The sequence below is a fragment of the Bufo gargarizans genome, chromosome 5 (assembly GCF_014858855.1).
Source record: "Bufo gargarizans isolate SCDJY-AF-19 chromosome 5, ASM1485885v1, whole genome shotgun sequence".
NCBI lineage: Eukaryota > Metazoa > Chordata > Amphibia > Anura > Bufonidae > Bufo > Bufo gargarizans.
In genome coordinates, this window is record NC_058084.1 from 344,644,323 (window position 1) to 344,672,292 (window position 27,970).

Genomic DNA, 27,970 nt, shown 5'->3' on the forward strand with positions numbered 1-27,970 from the left:
TCAGGAGCGATGTGGGTCCTGGGGAGCAGAGTAAGTATGGCCTATATGAAGAGGGGACATTATAGGGTTGGATAACCCCTTTAGGGTCCATTCACACGTCCGTAGTGTATTGCGGATCCGCAATACACCCGACCGGCACCCCCATAGAACTGCCTAATCTTGTCCACAATTGCGGACAAATATAGGACATGTTCTGTTTTTTTTCCCAGAGCCACGGACCGGAATTGCGAATACGGACAGCACACTGTGTGCTGTCCGCATCTGTTCCGGCCCCATAGAGAATGAATGAGTCCAGATTTGTTCCGCAACATTGCGGAACGGATCCGGACCCATTCTACGGACGTGTGAATAGACCCTTAATGAGCTGCAAAGCAGGCATGGCCCATGAATGAACTTGGTGCTGTGTTTAGATAGGGAGAGACAAAGGGGGACATTTATCGAAACTAGATAAATCCGATTTTTGGTCTAAAAATGTCGCACAACATGCCAATAGCAACTTTTTGGGACATTTCTGTGACATTTTGTAGACATGCCACTTTTCCATATGGTCTATGTTTAAGGCAGAAAAGTGACATTAGACCTGGATTATGGCACATTTACTGTCTGCGACACTTGAAATGTCTCAGAAATGTCGCATCCTACACCAGGCAGCTCCCTGTTGTATTTTTTTTAGGACTAAGTCATACAAGACAATGCAGTTGCACCAAATACAGGAAAACTGTGTCCATTTTAAACATTTAGTGCAGGGGTGCACAACCTGCAACCCGGGGGCCACATGCGGCCCTCGATACCATTCTGTGCGGCCCCAACCATCTGTTACCAGACATGTATGTCTATGTCTTGTGGCAGCTCACATGTATCTTTCATGTATTCCCCCATAAAATGGGATTCCTGGAAGTGTAACTAGACATTGATAGTATATACTGTATGTTCAATATACCATAAATACAGTATTTTATTTCCGGCCCTCGGAATTGGTTTAATCTGACAATGTGGCCCCCAACCAGAAAAGGTTGTGCAATCCTGATTTAGTGCAACCACACAATGCAAACCCAGACTTAAAATTAACATAAAAACTATCTCAAATGATAAATGACCCCCAAAGTGCTTATTTCATTTTGATGTTACATTTCCTACACTGCACATTCTGTAAATTCTTGTCCAATAGAAATAGAGGAAGTTTGGTAAATTGATAAAAAATGCAAACACAGGATATCCCCTCACATTAACTGGGTAGCCTCATCCCTCCATCCGTATTTCTGAAGCTACAGTAACGTACAGTAATAATCTTATATAGAAAAACAAACTGTATTAAATATTAACAAGGCACGCGACTCTAGAATAAGCGATATTCAGGGTATTGTACTTAATTAGGCAACATCACACTAGTGTACTCGATGGCTCATTCACCCGTACTGGGGCATACATTTTAGTCCATTCTATACAGGTTTCTTGATCATAGCTTTGTAAAATACAGTGATAAATATCATTTACTCTGTGCTTTATGTACATTTATGTTCAGGAAATACTCTATAGAGGTGTATTTGGGTTGTAATACATTTACAGTCACATAGTCGTATCACCAATTCTGATTTAATGCCAAAGAAGCTCAACTGTTCAGTAATTCTCCTTATATGCTTCAGTCGTAATGAAGATTTTCTCATCTCATCTGTGGCCTATGCGGTGGCGGACCCGAAGGTGCTAACAAGACAGAAAAGGGAATATTAATACTACATCATTTTTAAAGCTATCATATGACATGACAAAAGTATACACTTTCTTCCCGAACAAGCACCACTATTGTACATTGGCGTTTCTGGTATTGAGTCCTGGCCCTTTTTAAGTGAATGGGGGCTAAGTGCAACACCAGACCCATCCCCTGGACAAGCTTGGTTGGGTTTCTGCTAGGAAGTAGTTGTGTTTTTCCAGTCTTATACAATCAGAAGTAGCAAAAAGTATTACTAAACTATAGCAAGCGGTGCTTTCTTTCCTTTAACACAAGTTGCATTTTACAATTCGCTGCAGGACACTAACATAAGACTGCATTCACATGTCCGTGGAACACGGTCCGTGTGATACCGGCCTGGATTTCTTCTGAGTGCAGGAGCGCACAGCGTCATTGGTTGCTATGACGCCGTGCGCTTCCTGCTGCCGCCACAGTACAGTAATACGCTCGTATGAGTGTAGTACTGTAGTGCAGCGGCAGCATGAAGCGCACGGCGTCATAGCAACCAATGACGCCGTGCGCTCCTGCTGTCAGCAGTGTGCCAGGCCAGGATACCATGGACCGCTCTCGGCCTAAATGAGGGCAGGGACAGTAGTCCTCGAGAGATCTCCTCAGGGACGTCAATCAGTACTGATGAGGTAGCATTTGGGCGCAGCAAAGCTGACTTACAGTCTCAAGGACTCCACCACCTTGACTTTGGAGTAATAGCCAGCTGACAGGTTCCCTTTAAGAATGAAGTACTGTGTGCCGTGTATTGGGTTTAGTGCGCATTCACACACTGTGGATTTTGATGCAGAATTTTCCACAACTGAACATCAGTTCCATTTATCTGAATGGGGCGGCAAGCACATGGATTCCTGCAAGCGTCATTCTGGTGAATGGAGCTGATTTTCAGTCATGGAAAATTCTGCATTAAAATCGTCAGCTTGTGAAGGCGCCCTTTTCAATTTGCAGGCTTCATGCATTGGGGGTCAATTCCGAACAGATATACGCCACTTTTGTGAAGTATATCTGGTGCAGATTCTGTCTGTCACGCCATGTTGCGGCAGAATCTGCGACTTCTTCCCTGCTCATGCCAGGTCAAAAAAAGGGTCTGTGGTGGGGAAGTGGAGGGGCTGGGAGGCCTGTGTTATTCATCATTTTCTACGCCTGGTTTAGGCGTCGAAAATGGCCTAAATGTGAGACAGCTTGGAAGCTGGCTTACATTTAGACCGGTGGTGGATGCGCAGAAGTTATGTAGAGGTTGGCGCCTCTAAATACGTTTGGCGATCCGCCGCCAGCGCAGGGGCTTATTAAGACCATTAATGTGCCCCATTGTTTTCAATAAATGGTATGATGCTCTAGTATGTGGAATTCAGATGACGTGGTCATCACCACTGTCACCTACAAGCCATACAGCTTACAATTTCCTTCGGGATGATCGGTTCTGCCCGATCTTAAAGAGAAATATGCGGCTGTACAGATCTATCCCTTCATGGTAGGGATGAGCACAAGGACGCTTTACTATCCAAGACCACCAGGAATGTTAGCAAAAACCCTTCCATTACTCTAGCCAAGCATTAACCCTGTCACTGCCCTGGACCCTACGGTTGTTACCATAAACCCATTTCCTGTCCTTGAGCACTTTGCAGTGATTGTTACAATTAACCCATTAACTGCTTAAAACCAGAGATATTATTACCATCCTCCTTCACTCCAATATGCCAGAAGGGGGCAGCGTTTTATCCTGTCTAGGAGTCTAGAAATATTACGGGCTGCCTTGATTTCAGCTGGAGGCAGCATGCAATACTAAGTTATAAAGCCTCTACATTTATAGGCACTACAAAACTATTTTAATGCTGTATAAAAGTATTTATCTGGACTCTACAAGTCCTATGTGTCCCTAACTGTCTTCATAACTAGATAAAAGGCTTGGTCATCACTGAACAATATGCCATGATAGAAGCTAGCCCATGGCAACTTACGGTGCCTTCACACAGCGTGGAAAAATCCACCAGAAATTAAGTAAATGATGATTTTTACAATGATATGGATTTATGCCAAATTAGGATTAGAATGCAGATTTCGATGAGGATTTCTGTGCAGATTACGGTGGCTCAGTGGTTAGCACTGGTGCCTTGCAGTGCTGGGGTACTAGTTTCAGATCCAACCAGGGACAACATCTGCATGGAGTTTATATGTTCTCCCTGTATTTGTGTGGGTTTCCTCCCACACTTAGATTGTGAGCCTCACTGGGGACAGCTCGATGCTAATGTCTGTAAAGCGATGCAGAATATGTCAGCGCTATGTAAGGGTGGTTTTGCACTTGCATTAGGGTGTTCCGTTTATAATGGAATATGACGGAATGCAAAACGGAAGCCTTTAAGAGGCATTAAGTTTTGATCAGTCATAATAGACATCCATGGGCAAGCATAACGGATCCTTCTGGTTTCCATTTATCCAGGACGGAAAACAAAGTCCTGTCGACAGGAAACCAGACGGATCCATTATGCTTGCCCATAAACTTCTGATATGTCTGATCAAAACGGAATGCCTCTTAAAGGGCTTCCATTTTGCATTCCATCCGGGAATTGCATCTATTCCATTATAAACGGAACCTATAACAGAATGCCCTAACGCAAGTGCGAACACGCCAGGGAGTAAAATAAATAAATAGACATTGTGCTTCAGAAAATCCACAAGACATCATTATTTACACTGTGGAATGGTATTCCTCAGCAGAACAAAGGGCAGGAATTGAAACTTCTCAACTCTATAGGATAACATAGGGAAAGTCTTTATTTTCTGGCAGATATTTCGTCCACATGAGAAGGCACCCTAACAAACCCTTCTTTTTACATTTTTCTCAGATTTTATTTTGTTGGTTTTGTTATATATTAATAAGTCACTTTAAATGAGGAACAATTACCTCATGTAAGGTAACAAATTAAAAGGCTCCCTTTACAAGTGGGAGTACCACTGAAACTAAGCCAGGGTGGCTGCAGGCACCATTTACAGAGTCCTACATTTGAGAATGGGCTAAACAGCACATTATATTAGTGTTATGCTGATGATGCAATTCCCTGACATTTTAAATCCTAGCTGAAAGTGAATGATGAAAACATTGATGCAAATCCCACATTTACTTACATCCTATTTCAGCTCCACATACATGTGATACATCCTTATGGTTTACTCACAGTGCTCTAGTACTAATAAACGGACTTTCAATTCCATTTACAGTAACTGATGCCCCCGGCGATGAGCTGTTCTGTAGTTACTCCGATGCTGGAAATAGCTCCGTCCATAGTGTGCAGTGGAAGGAGCATGTTACTGCAGTGCCGTGCTCCCATTCGCTTTAATGCGCCCCGATGCAGTAACCAACTCCATTCACTGCACATAAGGGACAGATCTGTTTGGGTGCCGAATTCTAGCACTGGAGCTACTGCTCAGCAGCTGATAGACGGGGTGTTGACCCCCGCTAATCAGAAATTAATGGACTATCCTGTGTTTGTAATGTTTACACTTATGAACAGTAAGTAGAAATATGAATATATACATGTCTCTATTACTCCGAATATACTCACAGTAAGGGCTCGTTCACACAACCGTTGGTGTCCCGTGTTGCGAACCACAAATTGTGGTCCGCAATGCACGGGCACCTTCCGTGGGGCAGGCGCATGGGGATTGCAGACCCATTCACTTGAATAGGTCCGCGATCCCTCCGTTCCGCAAAAAGATAGAGCATGTTCTATCTTTTTGCTGTGCAGAGGCAGGGAACGGAACCTCAGAAAGTAGTGCTTCCGTAGTGTTCCGTATCTCTGGATTTGCGGACCCATTGAAATAAATGGGTCCGCATCCATGATGCGGAATGACAACGGAACGGTGCCCGTGTATTGCGGATCCGCAAATGCGGTCCGCAATACGGGAACGAGACACCAACAGTCGTGTGAACGAGCCCTAATTGACTTACCTAGATGGCATTTGCTGGGGTAGATCTTTTCAAATGGTTCATACACTTCTGGCGGTGGCAAGTCCTCCACTGAATGAAAGGGAAACTTAGATTCAAAGTCATCTTTAAGAAAAAAAAACAGGAGTTGTTTAAACCAAATATGCACATTACAACAGTTGTACAGCTGATTACATAACTATAGAATGGTGTGAAATTATAAGTCCTACCTCAACAATCACCCACCGTTTTCACTTCACAGTCCCCCGCCGTTTTCTAATTCCTAATCCCTAAAAATACACAGGGAATGACTGCTCCACCAATTACTGGCTGAGGTGGGACACAGCAAAGGCCAGTGGGTGACTGAGCAGTCATTTCCTGAGAGGGACCAAGACTGATGAGGACCAAGGAGTGTCAGAATGGGAGCAGTGGAGGATTGGTTAGGTTAGTATCACCTATACACCTTTCTGAGGCTTAAAAAAAGGCTGTAGTTTCTGTCCGCATTTATTCTACATTTTTGGTGGATCGGATGAGGACCCATTGTTATGACCGCTTCTTACTTTCGATATGGGCAGCGTGTAGCTCATGAAGAAGGGGACGATTTGAAAGGGACGATTTATCAGAGTTGCAAAAAAGGGATGATTATTGGCTTTCGGGCCAAGGGTGGTAGTACCGTATTTCTGAAACTGAACAGTTTGTGAACTGTCCGTGTACTGCTGTGGTGAAGGTGTATCATGAGTGAATAACGTGACATTGATGTGAGAAGTGAACGTCAGCTATGAAGGTGCGTGAGGGCGGACTGATGTGCTAGAGTGGAGCACCTCACTGCCAAAATGAACCAGAGGCTACCAGATCAACAGTTCAGCAAACCCTACTGTGTATAAAGCAGATGGATGGTCCCTACACTTTCATGAACCGGTGGGTGTAGACCCACTGTGCCACTTGACCAATCTCCTCTAAGGGCGTTGTCATTGTTCACAGTACCCAGATAGACTTTCCAGAGGAGAACACCAGGTCACTACCTCTTATGGTGAGTTAGCACACAAAGCAGCTGGCCCATGTGGTACCAGTACAAGGTACCAGAGTTATGGACGTAGTCAACAGGCCGAGACGTAACCAGGAGCGACAGTGCAGACCAAAGGATGAGGCAGAGGCGAAGTCGTACAAGCAATGGGTCATGGCAGGTGGCACAGGTACAGGTCAAGCAATCCGGGTCAACAACAGGAGGGTCGAGACGGAGCAAGGACAGGTAGCACAGGTCAGGAGTTCAGGAACACAAGCATGTACGAAAGCAACCTTAGCAGGACACAAGGACCTCTGACGCTCAGGCAGCTGGGAAGAGGGCTGAGCCCCTTATATAGGTGCAGGAAGGGGATTGGTCAGAAGGTCAGCACAGGTCACGTGTGCTTAACCCTTAACCAGCCCGTAAACAAATATGCTACAGGGAACAATCTGGAAGGCATGCTGCGCCCAGGGCTGGAAGGAAACATTCCCCGCAATGCGGCTGGATGCGGACAATGATGGAGGCACCCAGGGAGGACAATGCTCGCCCGAACACGGAGCCCGGGATCGTGGCGGTGAGTAGGGGAACATCGGTCGTTACATACACTTTTGCTAACAAAGTTTGAAAGGACCGCCTTCTCCGATGATTTATGTTTTCTGCTTCATCGAACGGATGGATGTTGGAGTGTCAAGTGAGAATGGAAGGCACTCTTAACCAATTTGGGAATGAATCCATCCTTGCAGATCATGTACACCCATATATATATATAGGATTGTCTTCCCTGGAGCGGATGGGATCTTCCAGCAAGGCAATGCAACATGTCACACAGCTAGAATGGTCCAACATTGGTTGGAACAGCATAACCAAACTCTACCATGGTCACCTAATACCTGTGACAGCCCACCAGGACCCTATTGAGTCACTCCCAGCCGTCTAACTGCTGGGAGAGTGGTTACTCTGGATATTAGCTGGTGGTCAAAATAATGTGACTTGACTGTGTATATCTTTGCATAAATAAAGTGTAAATGTGAAACCAACATTACCTAAGGGGTGTACATACGCAGGACTAGGAGGACGATATCCCTGCTGTCTGCTGGAAAGCTCTGTAGATGGTGATCTTGCAGGAGGCGGTGGGGGAGGAGCCAGTCGTCCTCCACTGTTTGCTGATGAAAACAGTAAAATATTAAACATTATAAATAAATTCATCTGTATTAAGATTCAGTTTGTAATATTTGATATGATTTATTTAATTTAAAGCATTTGTATTGTTAGGATAATCTAATGCCTCTTTCCCTACAGCTGCTTACTCCTTCTCCCCTCTCTATAGTGTTCTATGGGCAGCATCGGTAAACTTTTCACTTTTCAGTAAATGCATCCTAAAGGATCAGTGAAGGAGGCAAGAAGCAGAGGTGTCTGATAAGTGGAGAAAGAAACATTTTATCTTGGCTTGTACTTTTCATTTGTGTTAAGTTGCTTTAAATTGGAGGTACGCTTTGAACTATTTAAAAAAAACTTTACTTACAAATTAATCTTACCAGAAAGTTTGGGAGGCCTTCCATGTCCAGGTACAGGTGGTATAGCAGGCCTGCCAGGAGAACCCTTTGGCGGTCGTGGTGGAACATTGCTATGTTCACTGATAAACACAGGTGGAGGCGGCATTGGCTCAGATAATCTTCGCCTCATAGACACTGACATCATTTGTAGAGGAGGTGGTGGGGGTGGAGGAAGATCCCTGATGTCAGGTGGTGGTGGGATGTAGTCTTCTACTACCCGAGACTGCACAGAAGGTAAAGGAGGTACAGGAAGTCCTGAATGATCTCTGGCACCAGGTAATGAAGGAGAAGGACTTCTTCTACCAGGATAGCTTGGTGGTAGAGTAGGTGGAGGATGAAGAGGAAGTGGTGGTGGAGTAGATGGAAAGAAACTGGAAGTAGGTCTTTGAAGTTTTGTCTTGTCCTGGGAATTAAATGGTGATGGAGGAACACTTGATCCTGTTGATTTTGCTGGTCTCTCTTTAAAAGGAGGAGGGACTGGAGGAGCTGAAATCAGTTGGGGTTTGCTGTTTGATGGTGGTACTGGAGGAGGCACTGGTAGTGAATGGCCAAGGATAGTTGGACGTGGTGGAGGATGTCTAGCTGCCACAGTGTGTGGAATAGGCTTTGATAGATCAATTTTAGTGGGTATTTGATCTGTTTGTTTAGGAACACTTCCTTTCATTCCTGGAAGCTGTGGGGCATTTTTGTTTCCTGCAAATACAATATCAGCACTGTAAACACTTGAACTGTTCCAGTCAATAGAAAACACGCTGCCATCTGTTTACAACACACTTATATTACCTGTATTTTACTGACTGAAACCAGACACGGATAAATATTCTTTTTGTTCTAATCTGTTTTTCTTTTCTGATTGTCTGTATGTAATTATGAGGCAGCCATCTTGCCTGAGCTGTGTTAACATGCATTCCGAGATATTTTTTATTGAGCCACATGGACCATAGAAATCTATAGTCTGGAGCTGTTTCTATGAAATAGGAAGAAACCACGGCACTCGATTTCAGATATTCAGAGATAATTCATTTATTGTCCATCCCAAATAGGACTTTTTTGCAAATGGCCAACGTTTCGGTCCACTAGGACCTTGATCACGGCCTTAGTGTAGGAGATCTGGAGGCCGTGGTTTCATGCCGTGTTTTTTTCCTATTTCCACTGAGCACCGACAGCTGCATATAAGGAGTGCCATCCACTATAATTATCATATACGTTGGAGCTGTTTCTAGACCTGCCCTGTGATCTGTGCAGAGGTCATTGTGCAGGGAAGGGGAAGAAGTGAGCTGTAACCATCACTTACTGTGAATGCTTCGATCCTGTGTTATCTACGGTATATGTAGGTGATATATTTCATCATAATCCTGCCTGTGATAATAATGAGATGACTGCTGAATGTGACCCCCTACAGATCAGGAAGTGGCAGCCTATTATGAAGCTCAGTTGGACAGTTTGCATACTACAAGATTTCAGAATTACGCACCATTCATATCTGTGAGACTGAGGGAGATACAGTAGCTGCTGTATTCAGCTACCTCTGTCAGGTTCTTTTATTTTTTTACTCAGGCATAATTTTTATTATTTTCCAACAAAATAAAGCATACAGTACAAAAATACATTGTATCCTGTGTTCAATGCCTAGTCAATGCAAACAGTGATATACTGTACAATGCTGACCAATACAATATTTCAGTCCCCACCGAACAACTCTGCAGGGAGACGACCAGAAAGAGAAAAAAAAATGCTTGCTGTTCGAATGTGCGGAGCAGACACTTGTCGCTTCATCATACCTACACAAAAATTATCCTGGGAGGTTACTTAGTATACTAGGAGATGGTTGTTAAGTCCATTGGGTTCTGCCACTCTCTGACTATTAATCCCCTATTCCAGTGAAAAAAGGTCAGGTTGGGTTTCGCAGTGTGTCCAGTTACCCAATTAGACACTCTCTGAGTAGTGCTTGTGTAGGTGACCCCGGTGCCTCTAGCCATCCCCGCCAGATATTGAAGAATTTAGCTGAGCATCTTCTCTTCTTAGACACCCCTCTCTCAAACCAAAGTATAGGGTTCATACGGTTCACAAACTCGCGCTTGGTGGGTCAGTTTCTACTAACTGACTAGAGAGGCAGCATACATTGGACTCATTCTCCAGAATGGTGGGAGTCCCCGCAACCAGTCACTATCAGTCACTTATACACTATCCTGTAGTTGATTTTGTGAAAACCCCTTTAACATAACATGCCTTAAAGGGGTGTTCGCATCTGAGACAAAAGGGACATATCGCCAGATGGGTGGAACCTGCACCTACACGACAACAGAAAGGGGAAGGTTGTGGCTGGCCACCACCAAGCACTCTCCCCATAGCAGTGAATGGGAGCGCACTGCGCTTGCGCGGCCACCGCTCCCATTCATTTCTATGGAGCTGATGGAAATAGCCGAGCCAGCAATCGCCAATTTTCAGCAACCCCATAGAAATGAATGGAGAGCGGCTGCGCATGTGCATGGATGTGAGGTCTGTGTGTCTTTTTAGCTCTTTAAGGGGTTCTCCAGGAATTAAGAAAATATAAATACTTAGATATTACTTTATTATAAATATATTCACAAATATCTTTCATTAGTTATAATGACTCGTTTTGTCTGAGGAGAAATCATTAGGAGAAATAAAATGGTCTCCACCCAGTCAACACAAAACCCGTCCTAATCACACATGAGGACAAGTTACTTCACAGCACTGAGCTAAAGAGCTGCCTCATCCTCTTCTCTGCTTGTCAGGTATTATGGTCCTGAATACAGATAGGATCTTCAGCTAAATCTCTGTAGAAATGGAGGTCATGAGGAGACAAAGTACAGAGAGGAGGTGGGGATGTGGATAATGAGAAGCAGCACTTGTATGCAGTCACCATTACCACAGTCTGTCCTGTCCATCCTCTCTGTACTTCATGTCTCCTCATGAACTCCATTCCCACAAAGATTTAGCTGAAGATCTTAGCAGCTGTATTTCTCTAAAACAGAAAAAAGTTGAGAGAGAGAGCTGACACAGCCAGGAGCAGTGTTCAGTCAGAATAAAAAGGCAGTCAGCTGTATCAAGGAACAGCACAGACTGTACAGCAGCAAAATGGCAGCAAACGTTCAATGAAAACCATTTAATAAGTTGCTTAATCTTGCAGTTAGGAAGCAAATGAACAAAAAATAAAATAGTACAAAGGTATCCACAGCCTTAAGGTAACAGTTGTTCAAAGTGGACAACCCCTTTAAACAGGGTGAATATCATATATCTGTCTGTTGTTACCTGTTGCATCTCTTTGACCTGAAGGCTTCAGCACTGGAAATCCTCCAGCAAATAGTCCGCCAGCAGGTGGAGCTATTGTGCCCCTACCATTTCCTGCGCTACCATTTTTCTTGCCCTCTGTACAAAAAAATAAAGACAATGTAATTAAATATTCATATCCTTATGATCTGATATGTATCATTCACATGCAGATAATATTGCTCTTTAGCAGATTTTATTGTTACCCAGGCCACATAATACTGCAAAATGTAAATTTAATAGTACATCTTAGAAAGTTAGTTCATAGGTTACCTGGTTCTTTCAGTTATACTGACTTATTATTATGTATCCTATACAGACTTCTTGTCAAACAGTGTTATCACTTGGTGGTAGGTAAATTTGCTTTGTGGCTGTATAGGCTGACCTTTCTCTACATGTAGTACTCTTTATACATAAACTATTTGCGATGTCTCCTAATGGTTAATACCTAATGGTCAAACTGTGTTTATTTATATTGTTTTGTTGCATCATGAGTTTGGGACATTTTATTTATTTATTCTAAAATACTTGTAAAAAGGGATATTTTAATGTAGCTTATGGTTTCCATCTGGCACTGATTTGATAATATCTAACATCTTTTGGGACATCTATTCAGTATATACTGTAGATGTGCACTATTGTACATGATATAGGTTTTTGGCTTTATTAGCGAAATTTCTTTGATCTATTAATAATTATAACGTTTCCCAATTTATGTTCATGCACAAGCTTATTTCACCAGATTTCTTTTTAGAATAAGTAAAAGAACCTCAGATCACTGTCTCAAACATGGAGGCCCCAATGCAGCCTGGTATCACCTTAATTGGAAATGTCCCAGACTCTGCAGTTTCTGGGAAGACATTATTACCTATCTGGAGTTAGCTTTTGGATATGTAATCCCCAAAGGCTGCCAAACATATTAGTGTATTGTCATCTGAAACCGCCAAGAGCATGTGTATGGGGGAATCGGGAGGGAGAGATAGCTGTCGGCCGAACACATGGCAGCCTTTAAGCCCCTAAATTGTCTCCTTGGTGATGCCCTTTCCTTACCTTTTAGGAGAGACATAATAAAAAATTTTGTGTACATTATTCATGGACATTCTGACAGACTGGAGGATGGTTGTGGATTTATATATTATGCAATAACAGAATGCTTATAGACAGAAGAATAAGGAATCTACCGTATATTCCTTAAAGGCTATGTTCACCTTTGGAGGCAATTTTTGTTTATAATTGCATTTTATTCATTTGTGGCTAAAAATCATATTTTCAGTTGGCCTTTATTAAAGGGGTTGTCAGAGTTATTTTTTTGTTCTTTGTATGTTTCTAACTAGTCAAATGAAAGGACTTTACAATTGACTTACTTTATCTCCAGTTGCTGGTTTCTCAGAGTTCACTGAGGGTCACATGACCTGTGATGTCAGCCTCTCTCCCTGCTCTGATGATGTTTCGTGCACAAAGCCTAAGGCCCCTTTCACACAAGCGAGTATTCCGCGCGGATGCGATGCGTGAGTTGAACGCATTGCACCCGCACTGAATACAGACCCATTCATTTCTATGGGGCTGTTCACATGAGCGGTAATTTTCACACATCACTTATGCGTTGCGTGAAGAATGCCATTATTTTCCCTTATAACCATGTTATAAGGGAAAATAATAATGATCGGGTCTCCATCCCGATCGTCTCCTAGCAACCGTGCGTGAAAATCGCACTGCATCCGCACTTGCTTACGGATGCTTGCGATTTTCACGCAACCCCATTAACTTCTATGGGGCCTGCGTTGCGTGGATTATCGCACCGCAACGCTCCTCTTTGTGCGTTGCGGTGCGATAATCCACGCAACGCAGGCCCCATAGAAGTGAATGGGGTTGTGTGAAAATCGCAGGCATCCGTAACCAAGTGCGGATGCGGTGCGATTTTCACGCACGGTTGCTAGGAGACGATCGGGATGGAGACCCGATCATTATTATTTTCCCTTATAACATGGTTATAAGGGAAAATAATAGCATTCTGAATACAGAATGCATAGTAAAATAGCGCTGGAGGGGTTAAAAAAAATAATTATTATTATTTAACTCACCTTAGTCCACTTGCTCGCGTAGCCCGGCATCTCCTTCTGTCTTGATCTTAGTTTTTTGTAGCAACAAGGACCTTTGGTGACGTCACAGTCATCACATGATCTTTTACCATGGTGATGGATCATGTGATGACTGACGTCACCAAAGGTCCTTGTTGCTACACAAAACTAAGATCAAGACAGAAGGAGATGCCGGGCTACGCGAGCAAGTGGACTAAGGTGAGTTAAATAATAATAATTATTTTTTTAACCCCTCCAGCGCTATTTTACTATGCATTCTGTATTCAGAATGCTATTATTTTCCCTTATAACCATGTTATAAGGGAAAATAATATAATCTACAGAACATCGATCCCAAGCCCGAACTTCTGTGAAGAAGTTCGGGTTTGGGTACCAAACACGTGCGATTTTTCTCACGCGAGTGCAAAATGCATTACAATGTTTTTCACTTGCACGGAAAAATCGCGGGTGTTCCCGCAACGCACCCGCACATTTTGAAAGGGGCCTAAGAGATCAGATATGTGTATGTACACGAGACGTCACTGGGCTGGCCACGCCTCCCCCTGCTCTGTCGTCTGGGAACCAGGGAAATTAGCAAATATAATTTTTTTTTTTATCTAAAATTTGCTTAGCTCAGTTATATATTGCTGCCCATCCGATTTACAGTGCTATATAATTTTTTTCATAACTTGGGACAACTCCTTTAAAAATATTGAGCTGTTCTGTCACAAGAGGTTAAAGGGATTCTGTCACCTGCTTTTAGCATTTTAAGCTGGCACCATCGCTATGTTGACTAAAGTATCTTATTTCCAGCAGTGTTCTTTTTACTTAATTTCGTTTTGTAGTTTTGATATAAAAGCGATTTTTATGTTATGCTAATTAGGGTCCAAGGTGCCCAGAGGGGCGTTTTTTTCACTCTCCGGTGCCCAGTGACGCCCCCCTGCAGTGCCCAAGAACGCCTCCTGATCATCAAATAACCTCCCACAGCCCGGCAAACGGTTCCGCCTCCTCCCCACGTCATAGTCTACCTTATAGAAATGCCTCGTCCTTCTTCCTGTCTGCGGCCAGAAAACTCGCGCAGGCGTAGTACGGCCTGCGGCCTGCACGATCATCAAAATCCTGAGGGCAACAGCGCTCAGGTCACATCACTGGGCTCCGTGCATGCCCACTGAGACTTTTGAGGCTGTTGCCCTCAGGAGGTTGATGATCGCGCAGTACCGCCTGCGCACGTTTTCTGGCCGCAGACAGGAAGAAGGACGGGCATTTCTATAAGGTAGACTATGACGTGGGGAGGGGGCGGAACCGTTTGCCGGGCTGTGGGAGGTTATTTGATGATCAGGAGGCGTTCTTGGGCACTGCAGGGGGGCGTCACTGGGCACCGGAGAGTGAAAAAAACGACCCTCTGGGCACCTTGGACCCTAATTAGCATAACATAAAAATTGCTTTTATATCAAAACTACAAAACGAAATTAAGTAAAAAGAAGACTGCTGGAAATAAGGTACTTTAGTCAACATAGCGATGGTGCCAGCTTAAAATAGTAAAAGCAGGTGACAGATTCCCTTTAACTGTTTTTCTAGCTTTGTGACTGGTACTTTTTACTTTCACTTTGTGCCGGTCAACTTTCTAAAAAACCTTATTTCTAAATTACTTAGAGGTGATAAACACTTATTTAAGCCACATTCTTATCAGTAAGATAAGAACTGAGCTATAATGAGTGTTTATAAGGTCAGAGAGCAGAGATAAGGAGCCTGTCAGCTCCCCAACTGATGGAAAAGAGAGAAAATTCAGAGGCTACTACATCTCAGCTCTGTACAGAAGCCCCTTATTTTTTTTAAAAGACCAATTGAAAAAAAGATTTTTAGCACAAAATGAGTACAATGCAATAAAAAAAATTGCCCCCAAAAGGTGTACATAGCCTTAAATGTTTTGGAACAAAGCAATTTAAGTTTAAAGGGGTTGGCAACTTTTTTATATTTTTAGTTGACTCGCTGTATTTCTGTCCCTTTCATCTATATTCCTTTTCGTTAACTTTTTTTGGGACTGGCTGCTGCTGTAGACGGTACCTGTGAATTGTTTTTGCAGCTCTGCTGGCCCTCATCATAGAAAATGGCTCCATAGGCTACACCGTTCCGCCGGCATAGCGCATTCCCATTGTGTCTTCTGCACAGACTCCTCAACAAGCATTCAGCGTCTGCGCAGTAGAATCATTCTCTGCCTCCAGTGTCCCAGGCTAGAGAAGCTAGCGTGTGCACTGCCAAAGCCTGATAAAGTGGCCAATGAGGTTGTACTTCACAGGGTGCAAAAGCCGCTGGGGAATGTTGCTTGTGCAATTCAACCTCATTGGCTGCAGCATTTGAAACAGTAAGTATTACCAGGTGCAGAATACGAGCTGCAGCAGCTTTGTCAGCGCTCACGCTAACTTCTGTAGCGGGCAGCTTTCCGGGTTGAGACACTGGAGGAAGGAATTTATTCTACTGTGCAGACGCCGATTGCTTATTGAGGAGTCTGCGTAGGAAATATGAGCACGCAATGCCGGCAGGACGGAGGAGCCTATGGAGCCATTTTCAGTGATGTCATATTAAGAGGCTAGAGCTGCAAAAACAATCTATGGGCCCTATATACAGCAGCAGAAGCAGCCAGGTAAAAAAAAAAGAAAAAGAATATGGATGAACGTTTTCCAGGATTTTAATATTGATGACCCAGTGGGTTAATACCCTTACATAGCGCGATAGAGCAGGCAATTGTCGGGAAGGAAGCGTTGCTTCCTGACAATCGCTTGCTCGTCACTGGAGGAGACCGTCGCTCGTCAGAGGCTGTTTAGATGGCACAATCTGCTGCCAGCAAACACTGATTTAGGTGACCGCACTAACAATCCTACTCACTGATAAATTAGTGTTTCGCTTGGCAGCATCTTTACATGGGCAGATTATCACTAATGAGTGTCCGTACAAACGCTTCTTTACTGATGATCTGCCCAAACATCAGGCAGTCTAAAGGGACCTTTACTCATAAAAGTGTCAATATGTTGGGTCTTCTTCAGGACAAACCCTCCCCAAAAGACAGAATGTAATCAACTAAGGGCTCTTTCACACCTGCGTTATAGTCTTCCGGCATAGAGTTCCGTCGTCGGGGCTCTATGCCGGAAGAATACTGATCAGGATTTTCCTAATGCATTCTGAATGGACAGTCAGTCCTTCAGGATGCATCAGGATGTCTTCCGTTCCGGAACGGAACGTTTTTTGGCCGCAGCAAATAGCGCAGCATGCTGCGCTTTTTGCTCCGGGCAAAAATCCGGAACACTTGCCGCAAGGCCGGATCCGGAATGAATGCCCATTAAAAGGCATTGATCCGGATCCGGCCTTAAGCTAAACGTCGTTTCGGCGCATTGCCGGATGCGACGTTTAGCTTTTTCTCAATGGTTACCATGGCTGCCGGGACGCTAAAGTCCTGGCAGCCATGGTAAAGTGTAGTGGGGAGCGGGGAGCAGCATACTTACTGTCCGTGCGGCTCCCGGGGCGCTCCAGAGTGACGTCAGGGCGCCCCAAGCGCATGGATCACGTGATCGCATGTACACGTCATCCATGCGCCTGGGGCGCTCTGACGTCATTCTGGAGCGCCCCGGGAGCCGCACGGATGGTAAGTATGCCGCTCCCCCGCTCCCCACTACTACTATGGCAACCAGGACTTTAATAGCGTCCTGGGTGCCATAGTAACACTGAAAGCATTTTGAAGACGGATCCGTCTTCAAATGCTTTCAGTACACCGCAGGAGAAATGCTAGCACAGGCTTCCAGTATCCGTAGTTTCAGCATATGCTGTGAAGATACGAGATGTGCAGCACCTGAAACTACGGATACTGGAAGCCTGTGCTAGCATTTCTCCTGCGGTGTTGCTATCAGTGTGTAAAGAGTGGGAGAAGAGGGTTGCATTGACAATCCAACACAATGGGCAGCACATTGAACACATTTTATAAGTGGTCAGAAACTTGTAAATAACTCATGAAAGAATAAAGTTACGTTAAAACCAAGCACACCATTGTTTTTCTTCTTGTGAAATTCCCAATAGGTTTGATGTGTCACATGACCCTCTTCCTATTGAAAAAAACTAAAGTTGGATTCAAAATGGCCGTATTCAAAATGGCCGCCATGTTCACCACCCATCTTGAAAAGTCGTCCCCCCCTCACATATACTAATGTGCCACAAACAGGAAGTTAATATCACCAACCATTCCCATTTTATTAAGGTGCATCCATATAAATGGCCCACCCTGTAGTTGCACAGTGCCCTCCATGGAGAGCTTTGTCTAAAATAAGGGGGTGTCTAACCAAGACACCACTATCTATGAAATCCACACCTCTAATGGGACAACCCTTTTAAACAAACTGACTACATTATTGCAATAAATGTAATTTTCCACTAGTAGGTCTTTGCCGTGACGTCTTCTACTCCTCCACTAAATGTGAAAATCCATTCATTGATATGTACAACAGTTATTTTCCCATCATAATAAAGTAAACATGATACAGATCGAGAGTATTTGCTTAAGCATGCTATAAACTTTGCCCTTTGTAGCTAAAGTCCAGATTTTCAAGTAAAGCAGCTTTTAGCAAAGCGTATTAGCTAATTTTGTCCAGATAAGTGGCACATTTGGCTGATCGATAAGATAGGAGAGTACATTAGCGATACATAAAAACAGGAACCTCGCCCATAACTTCAGTTGGCTGAAAGCACTCACCCTCAATTACTGGAGCACTCCGGTCACTGACATCTGTGACTTTCTTTAAGCGTGCCCCTTTATGAATGTCCGCCAGTAATGCAGATCTCCCTGCTCCTCCTCCTCCTGATTCCTGTTTCAGTTTTGGAGGTGCTGATCGGCCCTGGTTAAAAAAAATGCATTCAAATCAGAAATGTAAAATATATACACATATATTAATTTTATAGGAGTGCCTAAAATAGCCGAGCGCCGACTTGGCTGTTTCTGTAGCTCCTATTGAGCTTGCGCAGTGCACTCTCTATTCACTTTTATGGGAGTTTTGGAAATAGCCTAGCTCGCCCCCTCAGCTCTTTTCAGAATTCCCATAGAAGTGAATGGAGAGCACGCTGTGCATGCACATTGCCCTCTCCTTCACTTTGAGGGCCCTGTTGTAGAGATAGGTGCGGGTTACAGAAGTGGAACCACAACTACCTGACATTGGTGGCGTATCCTGGCGCTATGCCTCCAATGTGAGGTGGACCAACCCCTTTAAGGTCAGGACTTTAACTTAGGGCACTTTCACACTTGTGGCAGAGGAACTGCCTGCCGGACGCAAACCGATGGCATTGAAATACCGAATCCGTCTCTCCTGTGTCATCTGGAAAAACGGATCCGGTATTAATTTTCTTTGCATTTTTAAAGGTCTGCGCATGCGCAGACCGGAAAGCTGGATTCGTTTTGCTGTAACACTTAATGCCGGATCCGGCACTTATACACTTCAATGTGATCAGTATTTTTGGCCGGAGAGAAAACGGCAGCATGCTGCAGTATTTTCGCCGTCCAAAAAACGTAAGAGGGACTGAACTGATGCATCCTGAATGGAAAGCTCTCCATTCAGAATACATTAGGATAAAACTGATCAGTTCTTTTCCAGTATTGAGCCCCTATGATGGAACTCAATGCCGGAAAACAAAAACGCTAGTGTGAAAGTGCCCTTAGCAGCCATTCCATAACCTTACATTTATTCTTCTTTAAGTACTCTTTGGTAGAACAACTTTTGTGCTTAGGGTTGTTGTCTTGCTGCATGACCCACGTTCTCTTGAGATTCAGTTCACAGACAGTGGTCTTGAAATTTTCCTTTACAATTTGCTGGTATAATTCAGAACTCGTGCTCAAGTGCAGTGGCTTCTTCTCTCAAAGTATATGGGGTCATTTATCAAACTGGTGAAAAGTAGAACTGACTTGGTTGCGCATAGCAGCCAATCAGATTCCACCTTTCATTTTCCAAAGGAGCTGTCAAAAATGATAGGTGGAATCTGACTGGTTGCTATGGGCAACTAAGCCAGTTCTACTTTTCACTAGTTTGATAAATGACCCCAATAATGCTTCTGATTTAACCACTTCCATTTCTCACCTTCCTGACATGCGTCACTTTATGTGGTAAAAACCTTGGAATACTTTTACTTATCCAATTGATTCTGAGACTGCTTTTTCGTGACACATCATACTTCATGTTAGGGGTAAATGTGAGTCGATATGTTCTACTCTTATTTTTTTTTATCCCAAATTTACCAAAAATTTGGAAGAATTCACAATTTGATAAATTTGAATTTCTCTGCTTTTAAGATGGATAGCGATGCGTCATAAAAAATAGTTAACATTCACCATATGCCTATTTTATGTTGGTATCATTTTGTAATTGTAATTTTATTTTTGTAAAATATTAGAAGTCTTAGAATTTTAGAAGAAAGTTTTCGAGAATATTTCCAAAACTGCCCTTATTACAGACTAAGTGAGTTACAAAGTCACTTTGAGGGCCTTACATAATATTAACCACTCATGAATGACCCCCTTTTAGAAGCTGCACCCCTAAAATTAACAGAAAAGTGATTTTATAAACTTTGGTAACCCTTTAGCTCAGGGGTGTCAAACTCAAATTCAACGGGGGCCGCATCAGCAGTTTGGTCACCCTCAAAGGGCCGGTTGTATCTGTAGGACTATGTGTCCACTCTTTATTATCATAAATTATTGTCACTGCATTCAATTATTACAGTTTTTTGTAATAATGTAAGTAATAACTAGCTCTGAAAGCTTGACCTGCAAGCGCTGACTGGGGTCACATAGCATTATACTGATTTATGATGCTATGTAACCCTTACAGTTCTGGAATGTGTTGGATAACACTGACATAATGCTGTCAGTGTTATCCAACACATTCCAGAACTGTAAGGGTTACCTGTAAGGGCCCATAAGACGCACCTAGGTTTTTGAGGAGGTAAATAAGAAAAAAAATATTTTGAACCAAAAGGTGTGCTTTTGGTGGGTTTTGAACTAATTGTGGTCTGTGGGTGGCACTTATGGGGGGTCTGTGGGTGGCACTTATGGGGGGTCTGTGGGTGGCACTTATGGGGGGATCTGTGGGTGGCACTTATGGGGGGATCTGTGGGTGGCACTTATGGGGGATCTGTGGGTGGCACTTATGGGGGATCTGTGGGTGGCACTTATGGGGGATCTGTGGGTGGCACTTATGGGGGATCTGTGGGTGGCACTTATGGGGGATCTGTGGGTGGCACTTATGGGGGATCTGTGGGTGGCACTTATGGGGGATCTGTGGGTGGCACTTATGGGGGATCTGTGGGTGGCACTTATGGGGGATCTGTGGGTGGCACTTATGGGGGATCTGTGGGTGGCACTTATGGGGGATCTGTGGGTGGCACTTATGGGGGATCTGTGGGTGGCACTTATGGGGGATCTGTGGGTGGCACTTATGGGGGATCTGTGGGTGGCACTTATGGGGGATCTGTGGGTGGCACTTATGGGGGATCTGTGGGTGGCACTTATGGGGGATCTGTGGGTGGCACTTATGGGGGATCTGTGGGTGGCACTTATGGGGGATCTGTGGGTGGCACTTATGGGGGATCTGTGGGTGGCACTTATGGGGGATCTGTGGGTGGCACTTATGGGGGATCTGTGGGTGGCACTTATGGGGGATCTGTGGGTGGCACTTATGGGGGATCTGTGGGTGGCACTTATGGGGGATCTGTGGGTGGCACTTATGGGGGATCTGTGGGTGGCACTTATGGGGGATCTGTGGGTGGCACTTATGGGGGATCTGTGGGTGGCACTTATGGGGGATCTGTGGGTGGCACTTATGGGGGATCTGTGGGTGGCACTTATGGGGGATCTGTGGGTGGCACTTATGGGGGATCTGTGGGTGGCACTTATGGGGGATCTGTGGGTGGCACTTATGGGGGATCTGTGGGTGACACTTATGGGGGATCTGTGGGTGACACTTATGGGGGATCTGTGGGTGACACTTATGGGGGATCTGTGGGTGACACTTATGGGGGATCTGTGGGTGACACTTATGGGGGATCTGTGGGTGACACTTATGGGGGATCTGTGGGTGACACTTATGGGGGATCTGTGGGTGGCTCTTATGGGGGATCTGTGTATGACACATATATAGCCTCTTATGCTATGTGTCATCCACAGATCCCCTCCATAAGTGTCCCTGTAGTAGTGAATGACCCTCAATACACGGGCTAGGGGCCGGCATCTGCTTTTATAATGACAGCGGGGCCCGTGCAGTGACTATTCTACTACACGGGCCCCGCTCACTGTATAATCGTATCTCTAATAGTTAATGGTTACCGTATGTATATAATCGCATAAGGAGCGCTGTGTATTACCGGTACTTACGACTACAAGCGCTCGCCGAGAGGAGGGAGGAGGCAGGCCGGGAGGACAGGCGCTGGCAGCGTGAGTCATACGTCATGCGCCCACGCCGTCTGCTTCATTCATAAAGTGGGCGGCGCAGGCGCGTTACATATGACTCACACTGCCAGCGCCCATCCTCCCAGCCTGCCTCCTCCCTCCTCTCGGCGAGTGCTTGTAATAGTGATAATAAAAGGTGAAGGCTGGCGGCCGGCGGCGGCTACGCGGGCCACAGTTCGCCTGTGAAACCTAGCCTAGGGGCTGGACCTCATAGGCCTCTATAGCTGACAGGCCCAAAGTTCTTTGTTCACCTGCCAATTATCTACTAACCTTAAGTCGTCTTTCGTACAAGCGCGTCCGGATAAGGTCCGGATGCTTGCGATTTTCACATAGCCCCATTCACTTCTATGGGGCCTGCGTTGCGTGAAAAACGCACAATATAGAGCATGCTGCGATTTTCACGTAACACAAAAGTGATGCGTGAAAATCACCGCTCATGTGCTAAGCCCCATAGAAATGAATGGGTCCGGATTCAGTGCGGGTGCAATGCGTTCACGTCACGCATTGAACCCCCGCGGAAATCTCGCCCGTGTGAAAGAGGCCTAAAGGTTCACATACTGTTGCCACTCACAGACAAGTGATGTTGAAGCATTTTCCTCAATAAATAAATGACCAAGTCTAAAATCTTTGACTTATTTGGTTAACTTTATCTACTTTTAGGATTTGTGTAAAGCTAATGCAGTTTAAGGTCAAATTTATGCAGAAATATATAAAATATATTATATATTTTTTTATTTAAAAAATATTTAAGGCTCTGTTTATAATACTATTCTGAAGTTCCCTCTTATCAGATCTCAACAAATCTAACATACGCAGAAAAGGCTTGTGCTAACAGTATGTAGTATCATATACTGCTGCTCAGAAAGTGGGAAGAAGGTTCATTTACTGTATAACAAACTGTCATTACCTGTACTTAATTATATAGTAATGTAATGCACCCAAAATCTACATTAGGCAAGACAGAATTACATTTACTAAATTACTTAGTTTATCCACAAGGTGGCAGTGCTAAACATAATGGAAAAAGTGCTTCACAAATGCATCCAGATGTTGGATTGCTGCAAAACGCAGATATGTACCGTATTTTTCGCCCCATAAGGCTACTTTCACACTCGCGTTTTGGGCAGATCTGTCATGGATCTGCAAAAACGGATCCATTACAATAATACAACCGCATACATCCATCATGACCGGATCTGTTTGCATTATCTATAATATAGCCAAGACGGATCCGTCATGAACTCTATTGAAAGTCAATTGGAGACGGATACGTTTTCTATTGGTGTCCACCTCCAGAGCAGAATGGAGACTGATCGGAGGCAAACTGATGCATTCTGAGTGGAGGCTCTGTGCTCTGCTTCCTGGTCCTGTGCTGTTGGCTGTGCTGTGGCCGCACACAGCGTGAGAGCGCTCTGGAGGCTGATGATGAGAGGCATGGGGGCTGATGGGAGGCAAGGGGCTCTTATTTGAGTTCTGATTGGGGGTCATTCACATTGGGGTCTGACCTGAGGTTTGATTGGGGGTCTGGTCGGAAGTTTTATTGGGGTCTTATTAACATTGAGGGTCTGATTGGGGCTGTCAGCTGAGGTCTGATTAACACTGGGGATCTGATTGGTGGTCTGACCTGAGGTCTAATGAAAAATATTTTTTTGTCTTATTGTCCTCCTCCAAAACCTAGGTGCGTCTTATGAGCTGGTCTTTGGACACTGTGTCTTACCATAAGATGGCAAAAAAACTGCTTCCCCTCCTGCACTTTAAAAAGACTCCTAGAGGATACTTTTGGGTAGTGTACCTCTTAGTGAAAGATCACTGACTTCTAGACATGTCTCTATAACACACTCAGACATTTTGCGCAGTTGCCAGACTGGGGGTGGGGGTGCATCACTGGACTGAGAGAAGCAGGATGGTCATTTCAACCAATTGTTAGGAGGTGTTGGGAGCAGTAGTAACGTGAGGGCAGTGAACAGGCTCTGGACAGCCCAAACAGACAGGTGTCATGGCGCCTATTGTGTGTCCTGCAATTAACAGCCAGCCACCGTTTTGTTTGCAGTGGTATCATGAACGAGAAACCTGAACTTCATACTGGATCTGCATTGACTTTAGAGACAAATCCAAGTTCTCTTTGGGATCCTATGACCAGTGGCATTCCTGCAATAGAGGCAGATATTTTTTTTTGCGGACCCATTGAAGTGAATGGTTCCACATACGGTCCACAAAAAAAACGGAAAGGACACAGAAAGATTATGCTGATTTTATGTGCACAATTCTGCCGCTGTATTCTTCAGGCGTCTATGCTATGTACTGATGACAGTGTTGCTCGATAATAAGCCCATAACATTTATACACATGGAAGTGGACCTCCCGGTTCACATAAAAATAAACCTGAGGCCTAACCTGGTTTTAATGGAATCACCCTTTCAATATTGAAGATGAGGCAGTGATCCTGAGATCCTGTCAAACAGCACTTTATGCTGGGGGGAAACTGCAGTCGGCTGCTCATTTCACCTGCAGTGGCCTCTACAGGGGAATCGTGGTATTACATGTCTGCATTCTAATGAAATGCCCAAGTGTGCCAGAGTGGGAGCAATTTGCTGTTGGGTGATGCTCATGGGGCTCATTTCTCCGCTCCTTGTTCACTACTACTTGTACCCTTGCAAGAAATCAAAATGAGAGATGGTTCCCTACTCAATGTGCAGTTTCAACAGTGACGACAGTAAGGAAGGACATAACTGGTTTCATCTCCTACAAGGAAGGGGGTGTGACTTAATGAAAAGAGGTGTGGTTCCATGGGAAAGGGCACGGCTTAACCCTTTCCCGACCACCCGCTGTAAATTTATGACTGATGTCGGGTCTTTAAACATGGCGCCCACTAAGGAGCTAAGCGGGCGCCATAGTCACTAGGTTTCTGCTGTTTTACAGAGCACTCAGAGACATTGTATGTGATCTGCAATAATGACAATCATGAACATTTAACTCCTCAGATGCCGTGATCAATTTTGACCACATGGTCCGATAGCGGTTTCCCCAGGCTATTACAGCTGTAGTTCCTGCAGGTTGCAGTGCTGCATAGGAACATAGTAATTCATTGCACTGTAAGAAGCGATCTAAAGATTGTATATTCATGGCTCCTAAGGGGATTTAAAAAAGGTAAGAAAAAAATGAAAAGTATTTTTAAAAAAATCACCCTCTTTCTTCATAAAAAAAAATAAACAAACAAATTAAAAATCACTGGCATCGCTGTGTCCCAAAGTCCCATACTATTAAAGGGCATCTGTTGGCAGATTTGTACCTATGAAACTGGCTGACCTGTTACTGGCTGATACCCAATCAATACTTTTATACCGTATTGATTCGATACTGGGATTTGACTTTTACCGATACTAGGCTGCGCTACTGCGCAGTCTAGTATCACAGAACATGGCACATGCTGCTCTCAGCGCGCACCATGTTCCCTCAGCAGCACAGGGGAGGAGGGAGTCTCTGTGCCGCTGCCACCAATGAGAGGAGAGAGGGGCGGAGGAGGGGAGGGGCTGTGGCCAGTGCACCACCAATGAAGATAACTAACGTTTAATACAAATACAGGAGGCGGGTGCCGGCAGCAGAATAACATAGCCGGCACCTGACTTCTATGACAGGGAGCTGCGATCAGCGGAAGTTAACCCCTCAGGTGCCGCACCTGAGGGGTTAACTGCTGCTGATCGCAGTACCCTGTCACAGAGGTCGGGTGCCAACTATGTGATTCTGCCACCGGCACCCGCCTCCTGTATTTGTATTAAACGTTAGTTACCGGTATTTTCATTTTCCACTGCGGCTGTGCAGTCCAAATCGTAGCGGGCGCATGCGCAGTAGGTATTGCGATGCCCTGCCAGGAGCGGGCATCGCATTGCCCATGCGCCCGCTACGATTTGGACCGCACAGCCGCAGTGGAAAAGGACAGGGGAGGGGAGTAAACGGGCGGGCAGAGGCGCACAGAGGGCGGGGTTATGAGCCGTTTAGGAGGTGCTGCCTGGGGGTTCATTTTCGGCTAAAAGAAAAGTCAGTTTTCTACAACAAAGGTGCCGTTTTTAAGTTCTGGGTGGATCATATAACCCTATTTGATCGGTCTAATATGCTGAAATGTGGTGACAGACTCCCTTTAAGTTTAACACCACTCACCTATACAACCAATCACATTGTAGATGTTTTTCACATTGTGCTATCGTCTTTAACCCCCTTAACCCCTGGGGGTCCATGACCCTGTTGCACTGGTTATTTGCTCCAAAACATGTCAAGGGGGAGAAAAACCGCACAGTGTGAATTGCATGCTACATATAAAAACATATGATAACATTTTACTAATATGACCTTCCTCTATGCCATTGGATTCCCAACATGAAGGGATCCATATGCCCACGGTAGAAGGTTGATATATGTACACATTTGACTTCATTTATGGCATTTTATTGATAAATGTACATTAACTCCCTTTTTAAATTAAAACCAGCTGGGACCCTACTATTCAATCTGAAGATCCAAAACGCCTCCCGTAAGAGAAGTTTTTTTGGTGGTCTCCTCCTCTCTGAGGTGCAGACACCCTCTCAATGGCAAAAGCATTAAAGCTTTTCACCCTACGGGCATGCACTTGCACAAAATGTCTCGCTGCATTAGAAATATTGAGTGCATTCGGATTGCTGATATAATTCAAATGCTCCAGGAGGCGGTTTTTGAATTTTCGCATGGCACTGCCTATGTACATCATGTCACATTCCGTGCAGCGGACAATGTAGACCACCCCTGTAGAGTTACAATTAATTTAACTTTTGATTGGAAAACTACAGGAGTGGTCTTCATTTTCAAAGGATTGTAAAGGAGTCACATAATTGCAGGTTTTGCATGGATTGCCCCCGCACTTTGTGAAACCTTTATAGCTGAGCCAATTTTGTCTCCTATTAGTATTGTTGCCTCGTGTATTAGATGTGACTAGAGCAGGACAGCGTAGAAGCCCTCCTTGGCACTATTTTGCAACCAAATTTCAGTGCATTATACAGGATCCCATCGTCATATAAAATCGGCAAGCATCCCTTAATTACAGAACATATTTTGTTGAATTGCTTGCTATATGTTATAGATAAAATCGGAACACTGTCCTGCCCTCTGTCGCCATGCACAACAGCATTTCAAATCTGTTTTTTTGCATCGCTATACTCCTACCTCTCTGCAACATCCAATCGGGGTAATTTCTTGCTTTTAGCCTTTTATCTACTGCACTAAATTCCTCCTCATCCTTCTGTAGTGGGCATATGTTTCCCTTCATGTTGGGAATCCAATGGCATAGAGGAAGGTCCTATTAGTAAATTGTTATCATATGTTTTTATATGTAGCATGCAATTCACACTGTGCGGTTTTTCTCCCCTTGACATGTTTTGGAGCAAATAACCAGTGCAACAGGGTCATGGACCTCCAGGGGTTAAGGGGGTTAAAGATGATAGCACAATGTGAAAGACATCTACAATGTGATTGGTTGTATAGGTGAGTGGTGTTAAACTTAATGAAGCAACCAATGAAGGAAGTTTCCTCCTCCCCTGGATTTTGGAGGGGAGGGATCATGATACATTTAAATTCTTGTGTTTCATTATGTAATGTTGTTACGACTAAGGACCAAGTGTACAAAACGCGCCAACAAGTCTTGTATACCAGGTGGATGTGTCTGCTGTAATATTATTTATCAATAAAGAAGAAGTTTTTAGAGGATCTCTATTTGAATCCGGAGCCTTTCTTTTCCAATTTTTTGTGCTGACCAGCATCCTCATGTCATTAGTTGCTCCCCCTCACACTACCATCAGCTCCCCCTCCAAAGCCACCAGCTCCCCCATGTCATTAGTTGCTCCCCCTCCGATGCCACCAGCTCCCCCATGTCATTAGTTGCTCCCCCTCCGATG

The 27,970-nt window shown here is 44.4% G+C and overlaps 1 protein-coding gene across 1 annotated transcript; it reads right to left on the reverse strand.

Annotated features, from left to right (window-relative positions):
- Positions 1–244: 244 nt before the first annotated feature.
- WIPF3 (WAS/WASL interacting protein family member 3) lies at positions 245–27,345 on the reverse strand. Its single transcript, XM_044295521.1, has 8 exons — positions 27,243–27,345; positions 25,089–25,180; positions 18,318–18,459; positions 11,487–11,603; positions 8,193–8,903; positions 7,701–7,820; positions 5,679–5,780; positions 245–1,701 (listed from the first exon to the last, which is right to left on the reverse strand). The coding sequence occupies exons 1-8, from the start codon at positions 27,343–27,345 to the stop codon at positions 1,661–1,663; spliced, it is 1,428 nt and encodes a 475-aa protein (XP_044151456.1). The 3' UTR covers positions 245–1,660.
- Between the last annotated feature and the right edge of the window lie 625 nt (positions 27,346–27,970).